The sequence below is a fragment of the Balaenoptera borealis genome (assembly GCF_965194805.1).
Source record: "Balaenoptera borealis genome assembly, chromosome: 5".
NCBI lineage: Eukaryota > Metazoa > Chordata > Mammalia > Artiodactyla > Balaenopteridae > Balaenoptera > Balaenoptera borealis.
Window position 1 is genome coordinate 67,077,172 of NC_138862.1, and position 20,359 is coordinate 67,097,530.

The 20,359-nt window shown below is 31.7% G+C and overlaps 1 protein-coding gene across 13 annotated transcripts in view; it reads left to right on the top strand.

Annotated features, from left to right (window-relative positions):
* The window catches only part of STXBP5L (syntaxin binding protein 5L), a 382,290-nt gene that overhangs the window by 113,788 nt on the left and 248,143 nt on the right, over positions 1-20,359 (top strand). For all 13 annotated transcript variants that reach the window (XM_082394859.1, XM_082394855.1, XM_082394860.1 and 10 more), the window contains one exon: positions 17,404-17,538. In XM_082394859.1, the coding sequence (XP_082250985.1) occupies positions 17,404-17,538 (135 nt within the window). The remainder of the gene's footprint in view (positions 1-17,403; positions 17,539-20,359) is intronic.

Genomic DNA, 20,359 nt, shown 5'->3' on the forward strand with positions numbered 1-20,359 from the left:
GTTGAATAGGAGTGATGAGAGGGGACATCATTCCCTTGTTTCTGATCTTAGGGGACAAGCATCTATTCTCACCATTAAGTGTGATGTTGTTGAAGCATTTTTGTAGCTATTCTTTATCAAGTTGAAGAAGTTCCTCTTTATTCCTAGTTTACTGAGAGTTTTTGTTATTGAGCAAGGGCTCGTGTGCTCATGGCACAGAAAGCCAAACTCTGACAGTGGTTGTTTGAAGCCAGGTTAGGGCTTATTTGTAGGGCGGCAGCAAGGGAGTGGGAGACGTGTCTCAGATTTACTCCAACTTGGTCTTTGAATTAGCATTTTTTTATAAGGGGGAAGAACATAGAGGCTGGATTGATCATCATCTCGTGACATTCCTTAATCATTTTTTCGGGAGTCAGGATGTCTCTGGTTTATGATTCTCAGGCCAGGTGGTCCATGGCTCAGGGGTCTGTTAGCTCATCTTGCCCTGGAGAAACAACCTGAGTTTGTACGTTAATGATGATATCTATAGTAGCAATTTTAGTACATTAATGATGTCATCAACAATAGCAATTTTAGTCATTTGACTCTGGTTGATTAGTTTTCAGTTAGCACAGAATTGATGTCAGAGGGGACAAGAAGGGAATAAAGTTTTTTATGGAGAGGTTAATCATAAACTCAGTAAGGGAACTCGGATTTAACAGGAGTTGGTTTCATTTTTGTTATGAATGAGCACTGGAATTTTTCAGTGTTTTTCCTGCATCTATTGACAATGATCCTTCTTCTTTAGACTGGTGATATAATTCATTACATTAACTGATTTTCAAATACTGAACTAACCTTGCATACCTAGAATAAATCACATTGAGTTGTAGTGTAGAATTATTTTTATACATTTTAAAAATTTGATTTGTTAATATTTTGAAGATTTTTGCGGGTATGTTCATGAGAATCATTGGTCTATTGTTTTCCTTTCTTGTGATGTCTTTGTCTGGTTTTGGTATTAGGCTAATGTTAGCCTCATAGCATGAGTTAGAAAGTGTTGCCTATGCTTCTGTTTTCTGGAAGAGATATAGATAATTGTTATTTTCTTTTCCTTAAATGTTTAGTGGAGTTCACTAATGAACCCATCTGGGCCTGTTGCTTTCTTTCTTTTATTTTTTTTTAAAGGTTATTAATTCATTCAGTTTCTTTAATAGGTGTAGTCCTACCATGTGACTGAACCACACTGACTCCATTTTGTTAGCTCCATCTTAGGCCTGAAGTCCTAATCCCTCCTCTTTCTGTGGGACTGAGCTTTAGCCTACTCACAAGGAATATGCCCAAACCAGATAAGTCCCCAATCAACTTCTACCCTTGCCCTCATCTGTTATGAAAACTAGAAGAATGCCTTTTGCTGATACAGATGCTTAATGGTCATGAGACCCCTGGGGTGGGGGGGAAACCCTTGTTCCTGTTGGTACGGACATGCTTCTCACTTGGTAGGCAGATTCTATTTTTACCTTTGGCCCTTTTATATCTCTCTGCACCCCTTTCATCCTCTTGGAGTGTAGCTGCAAATGCCTCTGAATCATTGTCCACCAAGTCCTGCCTTTGTGTAAGATAACTACAGTAAACTTCATAATTGCACTTTATGGAGATGCCTCCTTCATTTTTTGGTCTTAAAGTTCCTTCTCAATTCAAAGGATATTATTCAATATCTCCACCTCCCAACACCTATTCAGATTATCTACTTTTCTTTGTGTGAGTTTTAGTAGTTTGTGTCTTTCAAGGACTCAGACCATTTCTTACAGGTTATCAAACTTATGGACATAGAATTTTTCATAGCATTCCTTAATGATCCTTTTAATGTCCATGGGATTAGCATGATGGTCCTCCTTTGTTTCTGACATTGGCAATTTGTGTTTTCTCTCTTTTGCTCTTGATTAGCCTGGCTAGAGGTTTATCAATTTTATTAATCTTTTTAAAGAACAAGATTTTGGTTTTGTTGATTTTCTCTATTGTTTTTTATTTTTTTTACTTTTGCTCTAATTTTTTACTATTTCCTTTATTCTTCTTGATTTAGTATTAAATTGCTCTTCTTTCTCTAGTTTCCCAAGGTGTAATATTAGATTATTGGTTTTAAAACTCTTTTTTTAAAAGTTTTATTTTAAATTGAGGTATAGTTGATTTACAGCATATTATGTTGTGTTAGTTTCAGGTGTACAGCAAAGTGGTTCAGTTATATATATATACACATATATTCATCCTTTTTCAGATTCTTTTCCCATATACGTTATTACAAAATATTGAGTATAGTTCCTTGTGCTATACAGTAGGTCCTTGTTGATTATCTATTTTGTATATAGTAGTGTGTATATGTTAATCCCAAATTCTTAATTTATCCCCCCCCCACCTTTCCCCTTTGGTAACCATGTGTTTGTTTTATTTTCTCAAATATTCACTTTGGTGCTATACATTTTCCTCTTAGCCCTGCTTTCACTGTGTCCTGTAAATTTTGAGTAGTTCTGCTTTCGTTTAGTTAAAATATATAAAAATTTTTCTTGAGATGTCTTCTTTGAACCGTGCTTTATTTAGATATGTATCTCTAAATGTGTGGGAATTTTCCAGCTATCTTTCTGTATTTGATTTCTAGTTCAGTTCCATCATATTTTGAAAACACACTTTATGTAATTCCTACTTTTAGAATTTGTTAAGGTGGTGTGTTTTATTTCAGAATGCGTTTGTCTTAGTGAATATTTCATGTCAGCCTAAACAGAATATAATTTTGCTGTTTTTATTTGGAGTAATCTATAAATGTCAGTTACATCAAGTTGATTGATGCTGCTATTCTGGTCACCTGTATTCTGACTTTCTGCCTGGGTGTTAGAGTCTCCAGCTATATTAATAAATTCTTCTCTTCATACTTGCATTTCTATCAGTTTTTTTTCATGTATTATAATGTCTGTTGTTACGTGCATATACATTAAGATGTTACATCTTCTTGAAGAATTGCCATGTCTGTTCAACATAATTCTGGAAGTCCTAGCCAGAGATGTTAAACAAGAAAAAGAAATAAAAGGCATACATATTAGAAAGGAAGAAGTAAAATTATCTCTGTTTGCAGATGACATGATCTTATGCACAGAAAACCTTAAGACCCCACTAAAATATTTTTAGAACTCATAAGTGAATTCAATAAAGTTGCAGAATACAAAATCAGCATACAGAAACCTTTTGTATTTCTATACATAAACAGTTATCTGAAAGAGAAATTAAGAAAGCAACCCCATTTATAATAACATCAAAAGCAATATAATACTTAGAAATAAATTTAACCAAGGTGCTGAAAAACCTGTACATCAAAAACTATAAAACATTGATTAAAAAAACTGAAGAAGACACAAATAAATGGAAAGCTATCCCATGTTCTTGGATTGGAATAATTAATATTGTTTAAATGGCCTTACTACCCAAAGCAATCTACAGAGTCAATGTAGTTCCAATCAAAATTCCAATGACTTTTTCTACCAAAATAGAAAAAACTATCAAATTTGTTTGGAACCACAAAAGACCCTGAATAGCCAAAACAATCCTGAGAAAGAAGAACAAAGCTGGAGGCATCACAATACCTGATTTCAAGCATTATTTCAGAGCTATAGAAATCAAAACAGTATGGTACTGGCCTAAAAATAAGCATATAGATGTAACAGAATAAAGAGTTCAGACATAAACCCTAACAACTAATTTTTAACAAGGTCACCAAGAACACTCAATGAGGAAAGGACACTCTCTTCAATAAATGGTGTTTGGAAAACTGGTATCCACATGCAAAAGAATGAAATTGGACCCCTGTCTTATGCCATGCACAATAATTAACTTGAAATGGATCAAAGATTTAAGTGCAAGACCAAAAACTGTAAAACGACTAGAAGAAAACATAGGGAAAAAGATCCTTGACAATGTAGAATAAACAATATTAAATATTGCTTAATTAAATTAAGGAGCTATATTAAATTAAGGAGCTTCTGCACAGCAAAGGAAATAGTAAATTGAAAAGGCAACCTAGGGAATGGGAGAAAATATCCACAAACCATATATCTGAAAAGGGACTAATATCCAAAATGTATAAAGAATGTATACAACTCAATAGCAAAAAAAAGCAAAAAATCCAATTTAAAAATGGGGAAAGAACATGAATAGACATTTTTTCAAAAAGGACATGCAAATGGCCAACAGATACATGAAAAGATGTTCAACATTACTAATCATCAGGGAAATGCAAATCAAAACCACAATGAGATATTACCTTACACCCATTTGTATAAAAGGGACCAAGAGATAAAAAATGTTGTTTGGGATATGGATAAAAAGGAACATTTAAGTACTGTTGGTGGGGAAGTAAATTGATATAGCCATTATGGAAAAGAGTATCGAGGCTTCTCAAAAAATTAAAAATTGAACTACCATATGACCTAGCAATCCCACTTTTGAGTATATATTTAAAGAATTGAAATCACAATCTCAAAGAGATATCTGTACACCCATGTTCATTGCAGCATTATTCACAGTAGCCAAGATATCAAAACAATCTGAGTCCATCCGTGGATAAAGAGGATGTAGTTTATATGTACAAAGAAATATTTCAGCCACAAGAAAGAAGGAAATCCTGCCGTTTGCAAAAACATGGATCGACCTTGAGGGCATTATGCTAAGTGAGACGAGTGAGGCAGAGGAAGACAAATACTGTATGATATCCCTTATATGTGGAATCTTACCTGAACTTGTAAAAACAGAGTAAAATGGTGTTATGAGGAGCTAGGGTATGGGGGAACTGGGGAGACGTTTTTTATGGGTACAAACTTGAAACTAGTAGATAAATAAGTTCTGGAGATCTAATGTACATCATAATGATTATAGTCAACAATACTGTATTATGAACTTCAAAGGTGCTAAGAGACTAGATCTTAACTATTCTCCACACAAAAAAGAAATGATAATTATGTGAAGTGATAAATGTGTTAGCTAACATTACTGTAGTAATCATATTATACTATATAAATGTATCAAACCAACACCTTGTACACCTCAATCTTACACAATGTTATATGTCAATTATGTCTCAATAAAAAATTTTAAAATAACATATATTACTTCAAATATAGCTTATGATGGAATATTCCCAAATTTTTCTTCCTGTCCCTTATGACATTGTTGCCACTTAATTTATCTATTTACAATAATTACACAGTGCATTGTTACTATTACTACTTTGAATAGACATTTATCTTTTAGATCAATTAAGAAAAAGAAAATATGTTATTTTACCTTCATTTATTCCTTCTCCCAAGTTCTTCTTTTTTTTAATGTAGATTCCATCTCCCTGAAAAAATTTCAACATTTTCTTTTGCCATGCAGCTCTACTAGCAAAAAAATTCTTAATTTAAAAATTTTTTCTGAGAGTGTTTTTTTAAATTATAGTTGCTTTACAATATTATATTAGTTTCAGGTCTACAGTATAGTGATTCAGTATTTTTTATAGATTATACTCCATTAAAAATCCTTGCAAGATAATGGCTATAATTCCCTGTTCTATATAATATATCCTTGTTGCTTATCTATTTTATACATAGTAATTTGTATCTCTTAATCCCATACCCCTAACTTGTCCCTCCCACATTCCCTATCCCATCTGGTAATCACTAGTTTGTTTTCTATATCTGTGGGTCTGTTTCTGTTTTGCTGTATACATTCACTTGTATTATTTTTTAGATTCCATATATAAGTGATATCATACAGTATTTGTCTTTCTCTATCTGACTTACTTCACTTAGTATGATAATCTCTAGGTCCATCCACATTGCTGCAAACGGCAGAATTACATTCTTTTTATAGCTGAGTAATATTCCATTGTGTGTGTGTGTGTGTGTGTGTGTGTGTGTGTGTTTGTGTTTGTATCACATCTTCTTTATCCATTCATCGGTTGATGAATACTTGGGTTGCTTCCATTATCTTGGCTATTGTAAATAGTGCTGCTATGAAGATTGGGGTGTGTATGTATTTCCAAATTAGTGGTTTGGTTTTCTGGTGTTTTTTTTGGATATATACCCAGGAGTGGAATTGCTGGGTCATATAGTAGTTCTATTCTTAATTTTTTGAGGAATCTATACTGTTTTCCATAGTGGCTGTACCACTGTGCTCACTCTGACAGTGTTTTTATTTCTTCACTCTTGGAGCATAATTTCTTTGGATATACAAATCTAGGTTGGTGAGGGTATTTTCCTCTCAGCACTTTGATTATTTCACTCCACTCTTATTCTTTCTTGCATGGTTTATGATGAGAAGTCCATCATAAACCTTATCCTTTTTTTCTCTATAGGTATTGTAGGTAAGCGGGCTTTCCCTCTACCCCTGGATTTATTCAAGATTTTCTCTTTGTTGTTGGTTTTCTGCAGTTTGAGTATGATAAAGCTAGGTGTCAGTTTTGTATATTTCCCCCTCCTAGGTGTCTCTGAGCTTCCTGGATCTGTGGTTTGGTGTCTGTCATTAATTTTGGGAAGTTTTTAGCCATTATTGCTTCAAATACTTCTATTCAGTTCTCTCTTCTGGCATTCCACTTATAAGTATGTTACACCTTTTGAAACTATCCCACAGTCCTTGGATATTCTCCCCTGCCTCTTTTTTTTCTCATTGTATATAAGTTTGGCAAGTTTCTAGTAACCTATGTTCACGTTCGTTGATTGTTTACTTGGCCATATTGACTCTTGATGAACACATCAAATGCATTCTTCATTTTGTTTACAATGGTTTTAATATCTAACACTTCCATTTGAATCATTGTTAGTGTTTTCATCTCTTTGCTTACATTACCCATCTTGCATGCTGTTTACTATTTTCATTAGTGCACTTAAAATATTAATCATAGTTATTTTAAATTTCTTATCTAATAAGCATATTATTTTTGTCACATCTGAGTCTGGTTCTAATGTTACTTTGTCTCTTCAGACATTTTCCCTTGCTTTTTAGCATGCCTTATAAATTTTTTGTTGAAAGCTAGACATGTGTATTGGGTAATAGTACTTGAGGTAGATAGGACTTTAACATGAGGTTTTATGTTGATACAATAAGGAGTTAGGCTGTATCGACGTTTGCTGTGGCTGTAGGTACCAGAGGCTTCAAACTTTTCTAGTGTCCTTGATTTTGTCTCCCTTGCTTTTTGGATTCCCTAAGAACTCCTTATATAGAAATTTTGGAGTTGTAGTTCGTTCCAAGATTTCAGTTCTCTTCTGGGTCCAATAGAGTAATTGATTTTCCATTTGTTAGCACTTTCTCATGTATTTTTTTTTTTTACCATTCAGTTTTGAGCATTTAAAAATTTATTCTAAAAACGAGTCCTTTGTTGGATATGTGGTTTGTAAATATTTTCTCCCAGTCTATAGCTTGTATTTCCATGCTTGTAAGAGAGTCTTTCATGTAGAAAATGGGTTATATTTTGATGAAGCACCATTTATTAGTTCTGTGATTACGGATCATACTTCTAAATTAAATCTAAGAGCGTACTGCTTAGTCCCAGATCCCAAGGATTTTCTCCTTTTTTTGGTAAAGTTTTATATTTTACATGTAAATATAAATGTGTGATCTGTTTTGAGTTAGTTTTTGTATAAGGTTTGAAGTTTAGGTAGAGATTCAATATTGTCTCGGTAGATATCCAGTTCTCTAGTACTATTTGTTGACCTTCTTTCATTGAATTGCCTTACAAATTTGTCAAAAGTCAGTTGGACATATTAAAGGGTTTATTTTTCTGTGTTCTCTATTCTATTGCATTGATCTATATTTCCATCCCTCTGCAAGTACCACGTAGTCTTTACTATAGATATATATGGTCTTGAAATTGGGTAGGCTGGTTCCTCCCACTTCATTCTTCTTTTTCACAATTGCTTTAGCTATTCTTGTCCCTTTGCCTTTCTATATAAATATTAAAATAAGCATGTCAACAAAATCTACAAAAATATTTTGCCAGAGTTTTATAAAAAAGTGAATTGATATTTTTACAATGTTGGGTATTAAAATTCGTAAACACAGGATATCTGTTTACTTAGATCTTTTATTTCTTTCATCTGGATTTTGTAGTTTTTAGCATTCAAGTTCTATAATTGTTTTTTATGTTTATACCTCAGTATATCATATTTTGAGTGATTTTAAATGGTGTTGCATTTTCAGCTTCCACATGCTCATTGCTACTGTGTAGAAATACAACTGAGTTTTGTATGCTTATCTTATATGCTGCAACATTACTGAACTTATTTATTAGTTCTGTGACTTTCTTTGCAGATTCCTTGGGATTTTCTATGTGGATCATCATGTTATCTGCAAACAAGGAAGTTTTATTTCTTCCTTTCTGATGTACATGCCTTTATTTCCTTTTCTTGCTTTTTTGAACTGGCTGGAACTTCCAAAACTATGTTCATGAAGAGGGGTGAGAGCAGCCATGCTTGCCTTGTTCTTGATCTTAGAGGGAAAGCATTCATTCTTTCACCATTAAGTATAATGTTCCTTGTAGGCTTTTTGTAGCTGATCTTTATGAAGTTGAGAGAATACTCTCTAATACTATTTTTGATAGCTTTTATCATGAGTGCATGTTGAATTTTGTCAAATGCTATTTCTGAATCAATTGATATGATCATGTTTTCTGTTTTAGCCTGTTACTATGGTGAATTACATTGACTGATTTCCAAATATTGAGCTAGCCTTGCATTCCTGGAATAAGCCTCTCTTGGTCTTTTATATATTGCTGAATTCTATTTGCTAACCTTTTGTTAAGGATTTTTACATCAATATTCATGAGGAGTATTGGTGCATACTTTTCTCCCCCTCCCAGCTTTATTGAGTTAAAATGACAAGTAAAAGTTATATATTTTTAAGGTATACACTTTGTGGGTTTCTTTATTGTATTGTCTTTATCTGATTTCACTCTCAGGTAATCCTATCTTTATAGAATGAATTGGGAAGTTTTCCCTCTTGTATTTTCTGGAAGAGATTGTTAGAATTGGTGATAATTTTTCTTTAAATATTTGGTAGAATTCTCTTGTGAAACCATATGGGCCTGAAGATTTCTTTTCTGGAAATTTTTAAGTTACTAATTAAATTTTCTTAGTAGTTATAGGACTATTCAATCTACTTCAGATTTGGGGAATTGCTCTAATTTGTGCTTTTTGAGGAATTAGTTCATTTCATAAGTTGTCAGAAATACTTGTGTAAAATTGTTACTGTCATATTTAAGTTTGCATGATCTGTAGTGATATTCCTTTTTAATTCCTAATATTGCTAAATTGTCTTTCCTGTCTTTTTTTTCTTGTCAGTTTTGCTAGAGATTTTTCAGTTTTATTGAACTTTTCAAGGAACCTGCTTTTTGTTTCATTGATTATTTCCATTGCTTTACTGTTTTCAATTTCATTAATTTCTGCTCTTTATTATTATTATTTTTTTGTCTACTTGGTTTGGATTTATTTTGCTCTTATTTTTCTAGGTTCTTGAGGGTGGGAACTTAGACATTGATTCGAAACTTTTCCTTTTTTCTAATGTAAGTATTTAGTGCTATAAATTCCCTTTTGGCATTACTTTAGGAAAAGTTTCAAATCAATGTCTAAGCTCCCACATATTTTGATTTATTGTGTTTCCAGTGTCATTCAGTTCAGTGTACTTTTTGAATTCCCTTGTGATGACTTCTTAGGCCCATGGATTAGAAGTGTGTTGATTAATTCTAAGTATTTGGAGATTTTTTTCCTATTATCTTTCTTTTATTGATTTCTGGTTTGATTCCATTGTGTTTAGAGAACACATTGTATATGATCTGAATTATTTTAAATTTACTGAGGTTTGTTTTTTAGCCCAGGATGTCATCTATCTTAGTATATGTTTTATGGCTGCTAGGAAAGAATGTCTATTTTGTTGTTTAGCAGGTTATTCTATAAATGTTGATTAGTTTCTGTTGGCTGATGGTTGTGTTGAGTTCTTCTGTATCCTTACTGATTTGCTAGAGACAGGTGTTGAAATCTACTAGCATCATGGAGTCTCTCTTTTTTTCTTTTCAGTTTTATCAGTTTTTGCTTCATATATTTTGCAGCCTGTTGTTTGGTGCATGCACATTTGGGATTGCTCTGTCTTCTTGGTGGACTGACCTTTTATCTTTACATAATGTCCTTCTCTGTCTCTGGTTATCTGAACTCTTTTTAATCTGATATTAATATAACCTCTTGTGCTTTCTTTTGATTAATGTTTGCATGATATATCTAGTCCTTCTTGTTACTTTCAGCTTTTCCACGTCAATATAATTGAAGTTAAGTTTCTTGTAGACAGTGTATAGTTTGCTTATGTTTTTTAAATTCACTCTGTCAATCTGTGTATTTTAATTGGTGTTTACATTTTCTGTAATTATTGATATCTCAGGACTTAAGATCTCATTTTATTTTTTGTTGTCTGCTTGATCTCTCTGTTTTTCACCTACTTGGTATTTTTTTTCTTGCCATCCTGTTTTTAATTGAACATTTTTTTAGAATTTCATTTTGATTTATCTTTATTTTTTAGTGTCTTTTTGTATCACTTCACTTCTTTAGAGGTTGCTTTAGACATTTCATTATATATAAACAATTTACCACAGTCTTTTGCTATTGCATTTTCCCAGTTTGAATGAAGTATAAAGACCTTTTCTTTTTTATTTCCCTCATTTATAATAAATTTTCCTCTCTCTATATTTAGAACCAAGTCAGACTGTGTTATAATTTTTCCTTCAACTGTCAAACATAATTTAGGAAATTATGAGAAGGAAAATATATTGTATTTACCCATAGTTTTACTTTTTGTTGTTTTTTATTCACTCTTGATATTCAAATTTTCCTTTTTTTAAAAAAAAATTATTCCTTTTTGTTTAGTAAACTCCCTTTAACCATTCTCTTAGAGTTGACCTTTTAGTGACAAATTCTTTGTTTTCCTTCATCTAATAAAAGCAGAAATATATTTGGCATGTATAGAATTCTGGGTTGACAGTTCTTTTCTTTAAGCCCTTGAGTAATGTTCTACTTCCTTTTGGCCCCCTGTTTTCTGATGAGAAATCTGCTATCATTGGAATTTTTCTTCTCTAGTTAAAGTGTTGTTGCTCTCTTGCCACCTTCAAGATTTTTTTCTTTTCATTTTTAGTTTTCAGATATTTGGTTGTGATCTGTCTTGGTTTTATTTCTTTGGGTTTATCCTTTTGGGTTTTTTCAGCTTCTTGAATCCTTTGTTTTGCCTTTTACCAATTTTGGGAAGTTTTTAGACATTATTTTTTTGACTCCTTTTTCAGTCCCATCCTTTTCCTTCTGGGACCCTGATAACATGATTGTTATCAGATCTTTTGTTTTTGTCCCACAGGTTTCTGAGTCTCTGATTTTTTTTTTTTTTACATGTATTTTCTGTCTGTTTTACAGATTGGGTAATTTATATTGCTTTATATTTGAGTTCACTGACTCTTCTGTTTCCTCCATTATGCTATTCAGTTTATCCGTAGGTTTTAAAATTTTCTTTATTGTACTTTTCAGTAGTAAAATTTGCATTTGATTCTTCTTTTTATCTCCTGTTTCTTTGCTGAGACTTTCTGGGTTTTTTTTTTTTCTTTCATTTTATTCATAATTGCTTGTTCATTTTATGATAGCTTCTTTTAAATATTTTTCAGTGAATTCTAACATCTGTATCATCTTGATATTGGTATGTATTTTTTTATTCATTCAAATTGTGATTTTTCTGTTTCTTGGTATGAGTGATTTTTTAATCCAAACTGAACACTTTCAGTATAATGTTATGACACCCTAGGTCTTATTTAAACCTTCTGTTTTGGGTGAGTTGTTTTGACATTGCTCTGGAAACAGAAGGGCAGATGATCTCTTGTTGCTAACTGGTGGGAATAGAAGTTCAGGTTCCCCAGTTGGCCTTCAACTAACACCTGAGGTTGGGAGAGGCATCTTACTGGGGTGGGGTTATGGCTCCCCATCATACTTCTACTTTTATCACCCTGACCAGAAGACCTGTGACTCATTCCTGCTCCCCACGTGGCCTCCACTAATTCAGTTCTCCCGTTCAGAAATTGAAATATTCTATGAATTTAAATGATGATAGAAAATGTTATTTCTTTCACTGTAGGAGAATGAAAATAAGCTTCTCAGAATTGCATTTGCCAAAAATCATTATGTTATTCCCTATGCAAATGCAGATTTGACTTATTTTTCAAATTTGACTTACATTTGTTAGTTTTTATGGACTAATTATGGACAATAAAATTCAGTGAATTTTTTACTCTCTGGTTAATTAAAGCCCATTAAGACAATGAATGAAATTTAACTAAAATTTCACTACCTATTTAATTTTATCTCTTGTGTTATAATTCAGTTAGGTATAGTTTGTCTAAAATTATCAGATTCTTTTTCTTAAAGAAAATTTAATTCCTTATTTTTTCTTTTTATATGATTTGAGTTTTTCCACTAAAACTCCTAAATATCAGCTTTTGACTTAAGATGCTGAGGGAATCTTAGGGTAGCTATCTGTCCCTTTCCCTAGCTGTTATTGTGCTTCACGTTATCATCATTATTATAACCATCATTAGCTGTTTGGGGGGTACTACATAGCTTTATCCCTACTACTAACTTAGTAATTTAGGTTCTTATCCTAAAACTTGAAGAGTAAGTAAGCAGCAGTCATTCAGCCACAGAACTACATTTCTTAAAATGTAGTTCATGAATTATCTGTATCAGAATCACCTAGAGAAGTGCTTCCTAAACTTTCATGTGTGTGTGACTCATCTGGGGGTTCTTCATATAATTCAGTTTCTAATTCTGGGATTGGGCCTGAGAATCTGAATTTCTGCTAAGCTTCCAGGTAACATCCATGCTGCTGGTCTATGGACTTCATTTTGAATAGCAAAATATTTGTTAAAATATCAGTCATATAATCCATCCCAAGTCCAAGGAGTCACAGTTTGTGTGACTAGAATCTGGGATAGAATCTGGCATTTTAATGAGATATTTATCTATACTAAAAATTTAAGGTTATTGTTATAATTTAGTAGTTCTTAACTGTGGTTGTGTATCAAAACCACCCAGAAAGAGTTTTAAAACAGTATTCCTAGATATTACTCCAGAACTACTGAATCGTCATCTCTGGTTTGTATTTTTAATATGCAAAATCATACACCTGATTCTGAGTATAACCAGGTTGTAAAGAATGATTATAAATATTATAGAAGGGACTGGAGCCAGAGTCATCATGCCCGGTAATAGAGGTTTCACCTGGAATCCAGACAAAAAATAAGATTAAAATTGAACTATGTTAGAACTTAGCAGTGGGGAAAGTTTCAAAACTGAAATCTTCCACTAAATTTTATACAGCATAATTTTTGTAATTTTAAGTCATTTTCCTTTTTACAGTATATTTTTGGCTTGTGTATTGACAGTGTTTCTCAAAATAGGATTTATGGACATAGTCTTGGGGTTGTGAATTATCCACAGTAATTTATAATCAGACTAATGAAAATATTCTGAATGATTTGAATAAACCCTCTTATGCAAAAATACTGCCATACCATTTCAATATGTGAAGTTATATATGCATTTATGGTTGTGTTGGCGCCCAGTAGTATTATTTTAATTGTTATGGGTTAATAAAAAATAGAAGTGGACTATGCCACATGTATTATGTATTCATGCCAAATGATTATAAAATTATTTGATGGTATACTATGGAACAGAATTCAAAGGTATTCAAGTAGAGGCAAGTGGTGAAAGAGAGACACAGAGTAAGTATAGACATAAAAGAACCTGTGGAGTCAGAATCATATCCATATTGTGAGATTCTTTTATTTTTGTAAAAAAATTCATATGTCATGTAAATTAATTGTCATTTGAATTCTAGTTTTAGTTTTATTTAGCTTTTTTTGTTTTATGTATATATGAGTCATAAGTATGAGGAATTTCTTATTTTTATGTATAAGTTAAAGAAGTTATAAAAGTAAGTCAAAGTGAGGATCAGCAAAACTTTTTTTAAAGATATGTATATTATTCAAGCTTGAGAAACATGTATTTTGTTTATTTAATATGCTTATATAACAAATATATCAAATTACAGAGTCCTTTGGCCCAATTCAAATACTGTACAGTTTTCTACCTTAGCTTTCCTTGATTTCCCTTACTTGAATTAATCCCTCCCTCCTTTGAACTCTTTATAGCAATTAACACATTTTACTTTTATTTTTCTTACTTGTCAACTTGTCTTATCTCTCCTGTTAGATGTTATATTTTTTTAAGGAAAAAGATTAGGTATGTTGTAATCAAGGACAGTACTCTTTATAAAGAATTACTCAGTGAAACTTGAATAAATGGATGAATGGAAGGAAGACTGACAATGTCTTAGATGATTTACTATGAAAGAATGATAGTGAATATGGATATAGGAACAATATTATTTTTCCAAGGCCCACACATAATAGAAAATCCTTCATCTTGCAGGTGGTGGTGGTAGAAATACATTATAAGTGAAAGTGTAGCTATTAAGTACAATAAATTAAGTTCTATAAGGATATTGATTAGTCACTTATTATGGTTATCAAACACACAGCACAAGTTTAATCATGCCCTCTCCTTCACCTATGTCAATCATCTTAAGTAAATCACATTACTTTTTTTTTTTAATTTTAAGAGTTAATTTGAGCAAAAATCAATTTGAATTGGGCAGTGCCAACAGAAGTGGTTAAGAGTGCTCCACAGATAGCTAGGGGCAAGACTTTTATAGATAAGACATGAAAGCAAAGCAAAGAACTATTGGATTGGCTATAGCTTAAGTAGTTGCTTTATTTACGAAAGCATAGCTGGCTTTTTGCGAGTGGTTGTCCTTAGGTTTCAATTCTTTTTTTTCCTTGCAGTTTTATTGAGATAAAATGGACATATGGCACTGTATAACTTTAAGGTATACAGCGTAATGATTTGACTTACATACATCATGAAATGATTATGGCAATAAGAAGACTGAACATCCATAATTTTGTATAGATCCTAAATAGAAGAAAAAGTATAATTGACCTACAACCCTATGTTAGTTCCAGGTGCACAACATAGTGATTTGATATTTCTATATATAATGATCACCACGATAAGTTTAGGTATCATCTGTCACCATACAGAGATATTACATTGTTGACTATATTTCCTATGCTATACATTTCATCCCTATGACTCATTTGTTTTGTAACTAGAAGTTTGTACCTCTTAATTTTCTTCACCTATTTCACACATCCTCCCATCTCCCTCCCCTCTGGTAACCACCTGTTTGTTCTCTGTATCTATAACTCTGTTTCTGTTTTGTTATGTTCATTTGTTTTATTTTTTAGATGCCACATATAAGTGAAATCATATAATAGTTGTATTTCTGTCTGACTTATTTCACTTAGCAAAAGTCCATCCATGTTGTCACAAATGGCAAGATTTCATCCATTTTATAGCTAAGTAATATTCCATTGTACATGTATATACCACATGTTCTTTATCCATTCATCTACTGATGGGCACTTACATTGCTTCTGTTTCTTGGCTATTGTCAGTAATGCTGCAATGAACATAGGAGTGCATATATCTTTTCAAATTAGTGTTTTTATTGTTTTATTGTTTTACTTTTCAAACTGGGTTCAGATTAATTCTGGGAGTCTCTTACTTGTTTAACCAGGACCCATCAGTTGGACTTTGGACATAAGATGAAACCCTTTTGTCATAAAGGGTCTAGTTTCTTATCAATAAGAATGAGGAATACAGTAGTGTTGGTTCAAGGAATATTTATATTTCTGTTTGGATCTTCTTCATGTATTCCATTGTTCTTGTACATACTGTAAAGTCTGTCTATATTGGAATTTTGCTGCTTGCTTCAGGTCTCATTACTGAAACCTGGCAGTTCTTAGACTTTTCTTCTTAACCTTATAAATGACCATGTAATATTTAAGTTTGCTCCTTTTCTACCTGAACTCCTTTTTTGTGTATTTTTTGTGTATTTGTGTCTACTTTAATGGGATTAGTGTTTTTTCTACTCTCCCAGTATTCAGAAAGGGTGATCATAGATCCTTTTTAAAATGAGCTTCCTCTTTCTACATGGATTGAATTGAAAATTGATTGTTCATTGCCTAGAAACATGACTATCAAGTTATTTTCTGTGGAACATTATTGAGTATCTCTTGGCAACAGCAATTCTAGACTTCAGGTTTTAATCAAAATTGTCCAATGTCATATATGTTATACTTTAATTAGATTGTCAGTTGACTCTGTAAATGTGTATGTAATAACAAGGCTTCTAGTTTTTTGGATTGTAGTGTGCAAGGTGCCTTCAACAGAATACTTTTGAATAGATAAAGTTTGGTGTAGAGAAAGTCAATGAACCAGATTGAAAATATAAATTTGACATACTGCATGTTCACTCTTATATAAAGAGGTACAAGATGGAATCCTTTTTGGAATTTACCATTCACTTTCCTTTTTTTTTTCCATAGTTGTGTGTCTGCTTGGCATCAGAATTCTGTTTTGCTCTTCTAACAATTTACCAGCTCCTTTTCTAAATAAATTCTAGGAAATATTATGATTTAATAACAAGTTCTGATAAGGAATAACTATGAACTTTATCCCCCCATGTCTTTTTAAGAGTGGTTAAGGAGCCTAAATAGGCCCAACTAGAAAAAGTGATGATGTTGTGGATAGAAGACTCTGATAAATTCCCAGATTTCATATATAGGAGTCATGGTTGCTTTGGCTATGGAACAGTTTCCCAGAATTGGTCAGAAAGCCCATTGTGAAGATGAAGGCAGAACAAAAAAATAAGGGAATAGTATAATGGATCTCTGACCTTATAAGTTTTCTTTATACTACTTAAATGCCAAGCATCAGAATAAAAAGTAAATAATTCATCGCCTCATGTAGACAAAGCTACAGACTCTCTGACCTCTGAAATTTATGTTTTATATATACCTAATTTTTATTTCAAGTGAAAAAAAGCAAACAGTGTAACGTTGTAGAAATATGGCAGTTTTTCAACCAAACAGGAATGGATTTGAATCCCAGTTTTGCCACTTATTAGCTGTCAGTCCTAGGCAAGTAAAAGCAAATATTTTTGTGAAACAGAAATATATATATGTCTTGAAGTGCTATTTTCAGTTAGAAATAATATATATCAATGCCCACGTTAGACACTTATTTAATAGTGGTTGTTTTATCATTATTATTTTAATGACATACTATTGTTATTTATCCTATAAACTCTAATAACTAAGTGCTACTGAGTATATGGTAAATTTTATTGTTTATATAGGTATCACTATGTAATAAGCATAAGGAAAATATAATGCTGACCAGATATAAAATTTAGATATTTTAATTGTAATTTTCTTTCTTTCAGAATTACTTACTGTCATCTACCTTTCCAGAGTAAATGGCTCTATGTTGGAACAGAAAGAGGAAATACACATATTGTAAATATTGAATCTTTCATTCTTTCTGGATATGTTATCATGTGGAACAAGGCAATTGAACTGTAAGTTTGAACTTGAATACCACTTTATTTGGATTAAATATATCTTATGGTTATGCAGGATATATATCAAATTGCAGAGTTATTTGAAACATCAATAGCTAATTTATGATGAATTTGAGTGAAAAGTTCATCTAAAATAATTTAAAACTCTAAAGGCTTTTAAAAATAGATATTGTAGTATTAACATATGCTAATTTTAGACTTTCCAAATACTGTAAATAATTAAGGTTTATTATGTATGCAAAATTTGATGATAAAATATTAAAGCTTGTTCTAAAACTTATACATGAAAATCGTCTCATTTCTTTATAGTCAACCTTAGTATAGCCACTTCCAGTGGGAGTGGCAAGTGGATTATGACCACATTTAGCTTTATGTAAAAATAATCATGATCAGTTCACATATTTTTAAATGCTGGTAGCTTATTCTTCACTTGCCTCATTAACATATTGTTCTGAGTTCCAAGAAGAATCAGTTCATCCGTATCTTTCATGTTGTGATGTATACAGCTCTTTGGGTATGTGGCTGATGGCAATTACCACTTTCACTTTGGCACTGATATTTACGTTTCTACACATGTGAAATGTGAAATCCCTCAAATGTGAAACTTCACGGAATTCCAAGCCATCTTTTGTAGCATATACAGAGACAATTCTCCTGGTCAATGTGTTAATTGGAAAAACAATTTTTCTTTAATAAATGTTTGTGCTCTGTACATATTAGGTCCTTAATAAGGTATGTTTGACTTGAGGTTGGCTCATTCTCTCTCTTACATATATATATATATTCTAAGTTACATAATTGTTTTTCTCTAAAACTCTGATTAAAACAGCCTATTTTCATGAAACTTGACTGTGGTCTTTAAAATAAATCTACTATTCCCTATTCCCAATGTTTCAATGTACATGTATATTACTTGATAGGGAAGGTTGTTACTAGTTATATTCTTATTACAATATTCCTCTTGTATTATGTTCTAATGAGTTTTTTTAATTAATGATAACTCTTCCTCATTAGATTAAGAACTGCTCCAGGGCAGAATCCTTTGTTCATTGCTCTTTTTTTCTTCATATTTGGCTTATTTTTGTGCTTTCCACAGAGTGGCTACTAAATACCTAATGACAGTGAAAATTAGTATGATAAATAGATACAAGTGCTGTTGACTTACAGCTTTCATTTATAATTATAATTGGTATGAGCTATTTTGCTCATATATATTTTAATATTCTATGTGTATATTTTTAAAAACATTTGTCCGGTAGACAATTATGTGTCTCCCAAAAAGTTATCTATTTTTTCAGCTATTTGGGAAAGGCTTTTCCCCCTATAATCTTAGTTCTATAAAAACATTAAATAGGGCTGAACTTAATATTTGTTTTCATAATATTGTTTTGGGATATTGATAAAGTAAACTTGAGAGATCAAATATAGAGATTTTATATAAATTTAATATTAGTACAAATAGTAATAGGTGTATCATTTGTGGTCAGTTCAATGCTGATAAAGTAATTAAGAAGAGTTTTTTATCTAAACAGATAAAATATTTCACCACACTTGCAATGTTGTTTCTATATTCATTTACTTAACAAATCCTTTTCATAGTTCAGATTAATACTACCTGAACTATGACTTACACCCTATATGTATTTACATAGTCCATACTTTATGATTTCAGAACTAATGAAGATTTAAAAATGTATATTATAAAGGAGGGTAAAATTAGGAGAAATTAAAGAAATAAGGCATTTTATTTTTTCATGATATGTTCTTACGCATGTGATTCTGAATAGAATCTTCCATTTATATAAATCCGGTGTTTTATAGAGTTGTACGTGCCTCTGAAAATGACTTTGAAATATCCTCAAGAAATCATTACTAGCCACCTTACCTCCTGACTGTTTCTTGCTTTATTTAGACCAGATTTCCAAAAATGTTTTCCATGAAATTATAGTCCCACTGTGATAGGTGTAATTTTAAATGCCAACTTCCAGTCTTCCTGAGCAGTCAGTCTTTTAATTGCTCTCTACCTCTTGAGATACATTAGAAAATGCATGCCACTTATTAATATGTGTTAAGGGTATAATAAAATACGTATTTAATTAAGAAGAATCATTTTATAATTAGAATTTTAAACAAATTTTAACAGTACATGTTTTAAGTGTGAGAAATACAGAATTATCTTTGAGCTATATGAGATTATTTCTATTTTAAGTTCTTACTTGAAATACTTTCCATTCACTGTTTGTTATTTTTTTAGCTTGTTTGTATTTTTAGTGACATCTCCTAATTATAATTGTAGGCAGTTCCCATAATTATAAATAGTTTGTGTTCCCATAATGTGTATATTGGTTATTTGGAAACTGGAAGCCATTTTTGTGATGTTTGTAGAAATGGTAATGTTTGTAGAATACCTTATAAAATAGTAGTATAGAACAAAACTGACATTAAACAATTTTATATGGGAAAATATGTTCCAGGTTATAGCACAGAAATAGCTGTTTCTGAAGGACAGCCCTAGCTTTAAAAGAAAAAAAAAAATAACCAGTTTTTTCTACATGTGATTAAAAATTTGAGCATGAAATTTAGAACTAAATCATAGATGTAAGACATACAGTCTTCAAATATATTTATTGAGCACTATGATATGCTAGCTCCTGGAAACAAGTATAAACTGGGAAGACATAGTTTCTCTCCTCTCGGGATTCCAGTATAATAAAGGTGAGATTAAGTAAAAAGGCAATTACAATATATTGGAAATATAAAGTGAAAATTCTATAAGAAGGAAACCTAATATAGAGATGAAGTCTCAGAGAAGTATCTG